Raw genomic sequence first — 10,918 nt, 5'->3', positions numbered from 1 at the left:
ATCTAAGCAGTCAGCAGCTATTCATATCCAATCACAACTCCATATTTGAATGATCATGCAGACAATGGATACAACCTTCCCATTTCTGCGCTTATATTTTAAAATTTGAGTTTTTTATTTTATCTAAAGGTCTATATAAATGTAAAAGTTTATATTTTTGAGGCAAGTAGATTTGACATTTTGAGAATTAAAATTAATTACCTCAATAACACGTACACAAAATTTAGCATTTGTTTAGACCGTTAGATGAAATTGATGGCTTAAATTTTAAAATATGAAAACTTCATATTTTAGAAAATCTGAAGAGATTTCAATCTATTAGTTATTGCAGATGGATAAAATACAGAGAGAATTCTCTATAATTAGCTTGGGAGTTGGGGCGTCTAATTTTTTGGACTACTGTATTGTTCATATCTGAGTATAACATTTACTGCGCGATTGTTGCACGTTCTACATCTTGAAAAAAGAAATCTTATAGAACTAGTGACTTTCGATGGTGGTAATCAACAAAGACTTCCGGCAAATTTAGGTGGTGGCAGAAAATGAACTGCCAGTATGAGTGCATGTACTTCAAATTCAAAACATGATTTAAAGCTTTAAAAAATAAAAACCATTTTAAAGAGATTAAAGAAGATTTTTTTTGATCAATTCAAAATATTTGTGATATGACCATAATTTTTGATCGTATCAAAGAAGGAAAACAAAAATTCAAAAATTATTTTAAGTTGAAATAAGTAGTATCCAAGTGTAAAGTGTAAACCAGGGAAACGTGGGAAAATCAAAATTAATTTAAAATAGAATATCATGGGGATGGCTGCAAGAGTAGGGATACTGGTTTTTTTTGTCTTTGGCCGTATCAAATCAGCAACTATTAGTGATTATCAGAATATATTCTGACAAACGGTTGCAATTTATGACATAATATATGACAAGATCTTTATACATTCTTTATTGAAATTTTAATATACAAATGATAAAATAATAACAATAATAATGACATGCGGAGCAATGAATCATTTTCAAGCAATGAATCATGATTCATTGCTGTCGAGGCACACGATTCATTTTCAAGCAATGAATCATGTGCTAGGACCTGTCCGGCCGATCGATTAATTTGATGATCGTGGGCATGTGTCAACTTACTTTTTAAAAAGTTTTGATTGATGCATGCAACGCAATGCTGCAGCTTTAACATTTTGGGGTTCATATAAAGTTTCCAGTCCAAGCACATGATGCATGAAGAGCACATTCATACCTGACACCGACAACAACATATTTTACCTGGAAACTAATAAACTTTTTCATCCATGTAAATAATGACACCCGACAGGTCCTAGCACATGATTCATTGATGCAAATAATATTTTAAATACGGAATAAATTGTTAGGTTATAAGAGGACATACACCTTTACACAAATATAAGATTCGAGAATAATTTTCTGCATACTTTTTCATTATTGTATTACACTTAAATAAAAAGAAAGTATCACCGACATAAGTGGACATAAAAATAAATACGGTGACATTAATATCATTGCTATACAACTATTATACAACTGAGATGATATAGATACTGCATTAGTCAGTGGTAGGCCCCATAAATCTAAGGATTGATTTATTGAATTTACGACAAAATATAAGTCAAATATAAAAAACTTATTGACCCTTAGTATTTCTAAAAAAAAAGTCAACAATAATGTATGCAACACTCTTCTGACTTTTATAACCACATTATGAAGGAAGAGTTTGCTTTAGTGGGGATGCACAACAAATCAATAATACAAGTGAACCCAAACTTCCCTTGCCATTTTTTTTTTTAATCCTTTTTCAAGGGATAAATGCAAAATTGGTTCTTATGGTTGACTTAAATTACAAATTACTCTCTATTGTATAAAAAATAATTTCTAGGTCATTAGGGTAGACCAAAATAACAGTTTACTTCCTGAAATCAATTTTCGTTAAGTAACTTAACAGAATTCATTACTTTGTCACGTCGTGGCGGAGCCAGACATTTTATATTAGGGGTGCCGCTAAAATTTTTTTGGCATCCACTATCCAAAAAAATTGGTAATTCATACAATATATGCATCACAAAAAAATATCTATAAAAGTTCATAAATATGTGCTCAAATTGATATATTAGAAATGTAACATGTTAGCACTATATCAAAAAGACAGAAATACAAAATTTTTTTTGGCGTCCGAAAAATTTTCTCCACCCTAAAAATTTGGTAATTTACACAATATATGCATTACAAACAAATATTTATAAAAATTCATAAATATGTGCTCAAATTGATATACTAGAAATGTAACATGTCGGCACTATATCAAAAAGACAGAAATACAAAAAAAAAAAAAAAGTGCCTAAAAATGCACTTTACAATCTCTTAAAAGTACAAAATCATCGAGTATCGAATCTAAATTGAAAAATCCATTTCGATTTAGATGCCTATGGGTTTTTCCATTTCTGGATAACCAGACTCTATAGATATATACATATAGGTTTACTAACTTTTATTCAATTTTCTAGGCAACCAAACATAAGATAATTAAACGAAAACAACAAAAAAATTACAAATAGAAAAGATAAATATGTGAGAATTAATAATCAGAGAGATCAAATCAAGACCTAATTTGGCAGCTGCATCATCGAGTTCGATCCTTCCCACCCCACGCCCAGTGCACCATACAACCTCAAGAAACTGATAAAATAAATCGAAAAACTCAAAATTAAAACTAAGTAAAAGAAAGAAACCAGAACAAAAATCTAACACGAAAGCGACTGAGAGTTAGAGAGAAGGAGTTACTTTGCTTGGTGATGATGATGGTGGCGCCTAGACACGATATGGGACAAAAGATCCTCAACCCCACTTTGCTTGACAACCTTATTGAAGACAGCAAGGTAGAAACTGTGTTGAGAAGTAATGGTAGTACTAGTAATATTGGGGGTGCCATGTCCTGGGTAATTGGTAAGTAAAATAATATATATTTTTTTTATTTTGCGGTGGGAAATTTTTTTTTTTTTAAATCTTTGGAGGTGCCGTGGCACCCCAAAAGAGTGTTGTGGCTCCGTCACTATGTCATGTCACACCCAATAAAAACATGACACATGTTATTATTAATTTTTGACTTTAGAAATTGACAACTAGGATTTTTCATATCATTTTAGGACACCAACTAAGATTACACATCAACTATCACTCCAAATTATACTATTTCAGTAAATTAATCTGATTTCTTATATCCCTAAAATTTTACTTTGTGCGTAACACTCTCTCGTTTTCATCTTCCTTGCAATGATTTGGGAGCATTTTGCGAGAATTTGACAGTTACATTTTCTAACCATTGTAAAATAAATAAAAACAACATTTAAGTTAATAAATTGTGATAAAGTTTTCCTTCAAATTAAGTTGGAGAAAATTTGGTTACTCTTTTTATTAAAAATGCATTTGTCTTTACAATATGAAAATTGATTTTATGGAATAAACAATTATTTTAGCTTACACTGAGGACCTATAAATTATTGTTTATACTACATGGAGTGATTTATAATTAAAGTCAACTAGAGGAACCAATTTTACATTTATCATTTTTTTTTAATGACGTAGAATTCCCGACCCCTTCTTTTCTGTGTCGGGAGTAAACCCTAAACACCTGCGGCTTTCGCAAAAGACAAGTATCAATCAAGACCGGAGCATTTGTGTAGAAAGTCGAATTTGAGCATCCCAATCGGAAAGTGGTACCCCAAGCAAGTCTGCTAATCCGGTATATACGGGTCCACATCTGGTCGCTGCATTCTCCCTTATTTTCTAAGTTTTTTTTTTTTTTTTTTTTTTTTTTTTTTTTACGTCATTTTAGGAGGCTCCTTCACATTCTTTCCCATTAAAATGTGCTCAACTTGCTGATTAAATAAGATTTTTCTTTAAATTTTCTGCGGAAATGAAATAATTAATTATATGTTATATTCCGTCCTGTCGGTGTTTGTATATCCATCTGGCTTTTTAACATTCCCTCCTTGTGTATCAGCTTTTTCACTCAAAAAGAAGATATAAATTATTAAATCAAGTTTTATGGAATTGTTTAACTTGGTGAGGAATAGAGTATCTTTTGGAAAGTGTGACTATTTTTCTTAAAGAAAGCAATCATGTAATTTTCAAAATATTAATTTTAAGGCATTTAAAGTTAGTAAAGCCAAAGATTTTGTACTTTGTAAATTATTATATTATCTCATTCCCGACCAAAAGCAAGAGAATCTTATTTAGAGATATTATTTAATGGATCACTTTATAAATTTTTGTTATTCCACAGATGCTGTTGAATAATCAGCCATGTATGTTGTCCCCAATTAAAAAAAGAAATGTGTCTAAGCTTTTATATATGTTTGTTAGAGATTTTTTGGTATGGCTTGATTGATGATGAGCTGCTTGTAAAATAGTAAAAGCGTTTAAGAATTCGTAGATTCAAAGTTTGAGGAAACTTTGATACTTAAGTTAGCATTCTTAGTTGAAATGAGAATATGGCGATAAGTGAGAATTTTTAGAGATGAATTGACTCCCTTTACCCGATGCGTTGCATACCTTTTATATAATAGTCTCCATTGAAATATTTGGAGCAGCTTAGTTAATGTAAAACTCTATGTAACTTTAACTTATTTGAATGAAATTGCTTGAATGAGACCCATAACAAATTTTATCCTCAACAATGTTTATAGGTTATTCTTTCTAAAAATTTCTATATATATATATATATATATATATATATATATATATATATATATAGTCCATGGAGACCCTTTGGCCAAGGGATGAACCGCTTGATTTTTTTTTATTTTTTTATTTTTTATTTTTTATTTTTTAATTATAAAAACATTTGGCACAATATTATTAATTTTTTTTAATACAATATTATTGATGTTGACATGACATATTAAAACATTACATCCTATTTGCCAAGGAAAACGCGTCCAAGTACTTGATTGTATCATTCGGTTATCTTAGGAAGTTTTTAGTAACTATTTAAATCTCAAAAAGCTATTTACAACTCAGCGAAATCACATTGAAAATTTTTATATATTTTTTTAATAAATAAATAACCATAGTCAAAAATTTGCTACATGGCATGCATTTTTCCTCACAATCAGTTTTTGTTTTGCTAAATGGGATGTACCATACTCATACAAATACATATAATTACAATTGGCAACAACTATTACAATGACCCGCTTAAAAAAAGTATATCAAATGAAAAACGCAGGAAAATTAAAATTAATTTAAAACAGAATATTATGAACATGACTGCAAGAGTAGAGTACTACTAGACTTGTCCCTCCCTCCTTTCCCCTCCTCCCCTCTTCTTTCCTCCCCATCCCTTACTGTTTTTTTCCTTTTTTTTTTTTTTTTTTTTTTTTTTTTTTTTGGCTTTTCCGACTAGTTTAGTTGTGCCGGCCATCCCTTTGCTTATGCTGCACTGCCTCTGTCCACCCTTCATCATGCTGCGCCGCTTTTCGCCTCCCTGCAATCGGTTGGGCTTTTCGCCTAGCTCCCTCGCCTCGATTGTTGTAGCTGTTTGCTAGTTTTTTTTTTTTTTGTTAGTTTTTTGAATAAGGGTTTAACTTATCCTTAAATCTGCTTTGGGGTGAAGGATTTTGTCCTAGCCTTTGGGTCGAGGAAGATTAGTTTCAATGTAAGGGTTTTGCTTTTATGGCCGGTAAAATAAAAGTTGAGAATATGGGTTACCTATATATTGGATTGAGTTTGCCTGAAGCAAATCTATGCTATAACTGAGGTTTGGACATGGGTTAACGGATGTTGATTGAAGTCATATATACAGAGACGGAGCCAGCCTTGCAAATGGGCAGGGGCCATGTCTAAAAAATTTAGCTGGTAAGGGCCAATTAGCAAAAAATAACTATAAAAAAAAAAAAAATTTTACCTCAGAATTTTTTTTTCTTGTCATTTGGGGGGGGGGGGGGGTGGCCCCTGCCAGTACTCCCCTTTCCTCCGTCCCTGCATATATATGACTTGATTGTAAGATTTTATGTTTGTTTCTATGACGTTGTAACTTCGTAACTTTGACTATGATTTATCAAAACTTTATTTTCTCTAATGTAAAAACATTATGCTCTTAATTTTTTTCGATTATGAAAGATTTTCCTTTAAAAAAAAAAAAAAAAAAGTAGAGTACTACACAAGCTTTTTGTCACAACGTCAACATACTTTTATGTAGTGACTAGTGACAAGTAAATATTTAAAAAGAAAAAAACCCAAAATTCGTAGTCAGAACATCAACATCAATTGATGGAATTAATTTATCAAAACCGACCATCACAATTGCTTGAAAACTATCATAAAGATCAAGAACTATTTTTCTTACTTCCTTTTTATTTCTTTTTATTTATTTATTTTTGTTAAAAAGAAAAAAAAAAGTTTCATATTCATTATGTGAGCTCTATTTTTCATCGCATTAACTATTTTGCAGAGGACTCTGCATTTTAGTGTTGGTTTTTAAGCACTTAAAAAGATGTAATAGCGTTGTTGTAATTGCATTCTCATGTGCCTTTTGTGTTTTTGTTTTTTTTGTTTTTTTGTTTTCCCTCTGTAAAGACATGCGTCTTTTGCTCTTTCCCTTACCTTTGTTTGAAAGTTTGACAAAGTCCACGTGGGTCGATAAGAGGTGGTTTATGTGTCGAGCAAAGAATTTTTTTTTTTTATTATTATTATTTTTTGGGCAGGGGTCAATTCCTCCTTTGATAAATCAGGTTTAATTATTCTTTTGTGTAATTTTTTTTTTTTTTAATTATAAATGTATGAATTGTATCGAAAAAATAATTTCTACACAAATTTATTACTAACATTATATTGTTGAATTTCAAGAACGAGAAAAAAAGGAACAAAAATTTAGAAATATAATATAATATAAAAATTAAAAAAAATACTTAATATTTAAATATTAAAAACGCCCCATCTTACACTAACACAATAATAATTAAAGAAAAACAGAAACAAGATATTTGTTTCCAACACCAACACAATAATTAGAGTTTCAACCCTCAAGTAATTATGGCTTTCTTCATGCTCCAAGCACTAAATCTTGTGATTTGAACATTCTCAGTGCCATTGTTGAAAACATGCAAGTGGGCCTCATTTTGAATTGCCAATGTGGGATATACCCTAGCTGTGATGCATGTCTTTCCTTCTCCACCAAAGCTTTCCACAATTGAATGGTCGATCTGTGAGAAAGGGATAAACAAGATATTGGATCAATTTGGACAAAAATAAAATAAAATGATGAATGTAAAAGCATCTCTAGACATCTAAAGCAGTAGGAAACCATTGGATTGGATCTATAGATGCCTGCATTTGTGCGGTTTGGGGCCCAAAATTTGAAGATTTTTTTTGGAAAAAAACTCATTAAAAACAGATTTATATATCCATTATCGGTTTGAACTGCTAGTAATGTAGACAGATAATGTGAGAAATTTCATATGAGATCTACTTGTTTATATAAATTTTCCTTGCAATGCGGTCACTAACTCTTAGTTTCAGAGATTTTCAGATACATACATGAGTGTCCCAACCCCAACAGATAAGAAAGTTTTATTGTTTCCCTAACTTTTTGAATAGGATTGTAGACACAAACTTTCTATTTACCTAATCTGTAGAAATAAAGGACAACATGTTTTCAAATCGCTATTTTTAAGTCGCACCTTTTGAAATGATAGACCCAAATAAACACTTAGTATATGACTAATTGTGCAAAGCAAAAATATACCCTCAAGTAAAAATAAAAAATTTTCTAAAAAAAAACTCTATTTGCCAACACAATCCCATTTGGTTCTAAATATCCCGGAAATGTAACGAGTGGAGGCCATGAAATTAGATTGACGTGCACATTGAAAAGTAAAGAAATTTGAATAAATGCATACAATTTTGTAGCAACAACTCACCAAGCTTCTAAGTGACAGCTCCTCACTAGAAGGGTTGACATCCAGAAAAGACCCATAAGTGGTCTTATCATTACCATTATTTAGGGAAGACCTGCCAGCCAGAGAAAATAATAATAAGAAGAATAATAAAAGCTAGAGTTCAAATCTTTGAATTTTTGGCAAAGAAATTTGATGGGCAAAGGAAGAAGATTGTATATATGGGATATACCTGCTTTGATCACTGCACATGAGCACCACATATTTGTCTTGGCCTTTGAATATTCTGAAGAACACTGCCGTTCGCTCTTGCAAGCCCTTCGAAGCCAGAGCCAGCAGCCCGAATGGTCCCAACCGCCCCTTTACTGACGCACCCTTTTGGCTACAAAGTGCTTGTGGATTGGTCCAGCTTGGGTCCAACTTTTCTGCATTCTGCAACTCAATTGTACTGAATGAAATCTCTACGTCAGCCTGCAAAAAGGGTCAAAGATATCTAGAGAATTACTACATTAACAAAATCAATATTCTTAGTGAGTTTTGATCGACTTGTACAATTACATGTGGCAAAATCCCATTGCCAAATTACCATGAAAAGAACTCTTTCATTCGGCTAAGCAATTGCCTTGACATGGTAGCTTTTTAGGTTATGCTTAGCGCATCTCTAACGAGAGTAATCAATAGCTTTGCAAAATTTTAATTTAGTCATTCATTTTTCTATATACGCTCTATTTTCTATTTTACTCTCTATTTTTTTTTCTAAACTTTAGATGAGGGAGAAGAGAGAGGCCGGGAAAGGAAAAAAATTGACTAAAAGAGAGAAACAAGATGAGAAAAAATTTGTATTATATTAGTAGAAGCTGCTATTATAAACCGTAGTAAATCGGATGAAAACTTTCTATTTTAAAGGGTTTGCCAGAGAGGTACGTAGAATGGCTCATAATAGCTAAATATAATTATTATGAGCCATATAAACTCTTATATTCACTTCTATTAATGTTATTTCTTTCCTTACTAAAAAAAAAAAATAATAATAATAATAATAAAAATTAGAAAAAAAAAGAGAGAGAGGTTATCCTACATCAGCCAAGGAGCGGGCGATATCCTCTTTCAGCTAGCCATCACTTAGATGGAGTACTTTTGTGGGTTCGGCTTATAAACAATTCTCTTTTATTCAACTCCGTTAATATCATTTTTTTTTCTCCTTATTACTAGGCATAGAAAAATAGAAAAGAAAAAAAGAATTACATCAAAAAGAAATTCACCTGTGCCGATGTGACACCAGAAACTTCAAGTGCTAATCCTCCCTTAAGCACTTGATTAGGCAAGTTGACTTGGTTTTCCCTCAGCCTCTCAAGTTCCCTAATCGGCCATTGCACTAATTGTTTCCCGGATTTATCCAGCCAAATGCTCCTTGGAATTGCCTGCAAAATGTGCCAAATAATAATAATAATATTAAAATCAAACAAATTCTAAGTTTGCTTGATAAATATAAAGCACATTAATTAGTTCACCATTAATTACCATTACTCCAGACCATCCCTTCTTGATATCATCTTCGACGCTGGAGGACTCATTAATCCAACCCCACAAGATTCTTCTATTTTTTGCACTATCAAAGAAAGTTTTTGAAGCATAAAATTTCCCATAATCATATCTCAGTCCGGAATCGCTGTCCACTTGTCCCTTGTCCGGAACATAGATATCCTTGTTCAGGTTATAAGTTCCGATTGTGTAGTAATCATGTTTGGTGTCGTCCAGGCTCAACTTGAGCACGTGTTTAACATGCGGGCCGATAACTGACGTGTCAACGCCAATATTGGCATTGATCCGAACCGGGAAGAAATCGGGGCACTCCCACATTCCGGTGTCAGTTGCCGAGTGAAGTGGGTGCTGGGATTTAGTCCAGTGAACGAAATCTTTACTCCGGTATAGAATAGCTAATCCACGGCGGTTCCTTTTGCTTCCGATGAGCACTCTCCATATCCGGTCGGGGCCTAACCAAGCGGTGGTCGGGTCTCTAAATGAGCTTGCATTGATTTGGTTGGCTATAGTAGGGGCCATTAGTGGATTTTTGGCCGACTTGACCCATTCCGTCAGATACGGGTCGGAGAGGTTTTTGGGTGTGGCCAGGTTTTGGACTTGCTGGTTCTGTGGGTTGACTCCGGTGTAGAGAATGATTGGTTCGCCGGAGGGGAGGATTGTGGTGGAACCCGACCAGCAACCGTTGATGTCCGACGGTTGTGATGGGTAGATGGCAGGAACATGTGGGGTCCAGTTCACCAAATCCGTTGATGTTGAGTGGGCCCAGACAATGTTCCCCCAGACCGCACCTTTTGGATTGTATTGGTATAATAAATGGTAAACTCCCTTGTAAATCATTGGTCCTACAGACATGGATTAATCACATCAAATACTATATAAAAATTAGATTTATTATTATTATTTTATAAATTAAATCGACAAAGATTGAAAAAACCTTAAAAACCAAGTTAGAAAGGAACCAACCATTTGGATCTGCATTTCCAAAGACAACCCATTCGTCCATTTCAGCATCAGAAGATGGTAAGATGACAAAAAAATAAAAAGAAGAAAATAAACATCAAATATTAAAAAATGAGACATATTTAAAGCAAGAAAGGAAGGGGAAAGAATAAATAATTATACCGTTGATCCAGTTCTTGGGGGGTTGGAAGTGATAAGAAGTTCTGTAAGGCTGGAATGCAGGAGGAGATGAAGAAGCCTTAATGTCTTTGTAAAGATGATGGGAAGCTTGAAGTTGAAGAACAGCATGGGAGAGAAAGAGAAAAGAGGAGAAGAGTAGCCAAGCTGCAGAGGAGATGGCCATGGTGTTGGGGAGTGAGAGGGAAGGCAATGCTATGACTTCTTATATAGAAAGAGACAGCGTGAGGCCGGTGTGAGTACGTGGATTAAATTACAGCACAAATCTAATTGTTACAACGTACTTTTTCTTTTTTCTTTTTTTCTAATTAATT

The 10,918-nt window shown here is 33.0% G+C and overlaps 1 protein-coding gene across 1 annotated transcript; it reads right to left on the bottom strand.

Annotated features, from left to right (window-relative positions):
• Positions 1-7,029: 7,029 nt before the first annotated feature.
• LOC132187459 (beta-fructofuranosidase, insoluble isoenzyme CWINV1-like) lies at positions 7,030-10,449 on the bottom strand. Its single transcript, XM_059601775.2, has 6 exons — positions 10,431-10,449; positions 9,447-10,309; positions 9,188-9,346; positions 8,158-8,396; positions 7,950-8,040; positions 7,030-7,232 (listed from the first exon to the last, which is right to left on the bottom strand). The coding sequence occupies exons 2-6, from the start codon at positions 10,302-10,304 to the stop codon at positions 7,053-7,055; spliced, it is 1,527 nt and encodes a 508-aa protein (XP_059457758.2). The 5' UTR covers positions 10,305-10,309; positions 10,431-10,449; the 3' UTR covers positions 7,030-7,052.
• Between the last annotated feature and the right edge of the window lie 469 nt (positions 10,450-10,918).

This window comes from Corylus avellana, chromosome 6, assembly GCF_965113065.1.
Source record: "Corylus avellana chromosome 6, dhCorAvel1.hap1.2, whole genome shotgun sequence".
Lineage (NCBI taxonomy): Eukaryota > Viridiplantae > Streptophyta > Magnoliopsida > Fagales > Betulaceae > Corylus > Corylus avellana.
The sequence above is the reverse complement of the archived record's forward strand: the minus strand, read 5'-3'. Positions and strand labels throughout refer to the sequence as shown.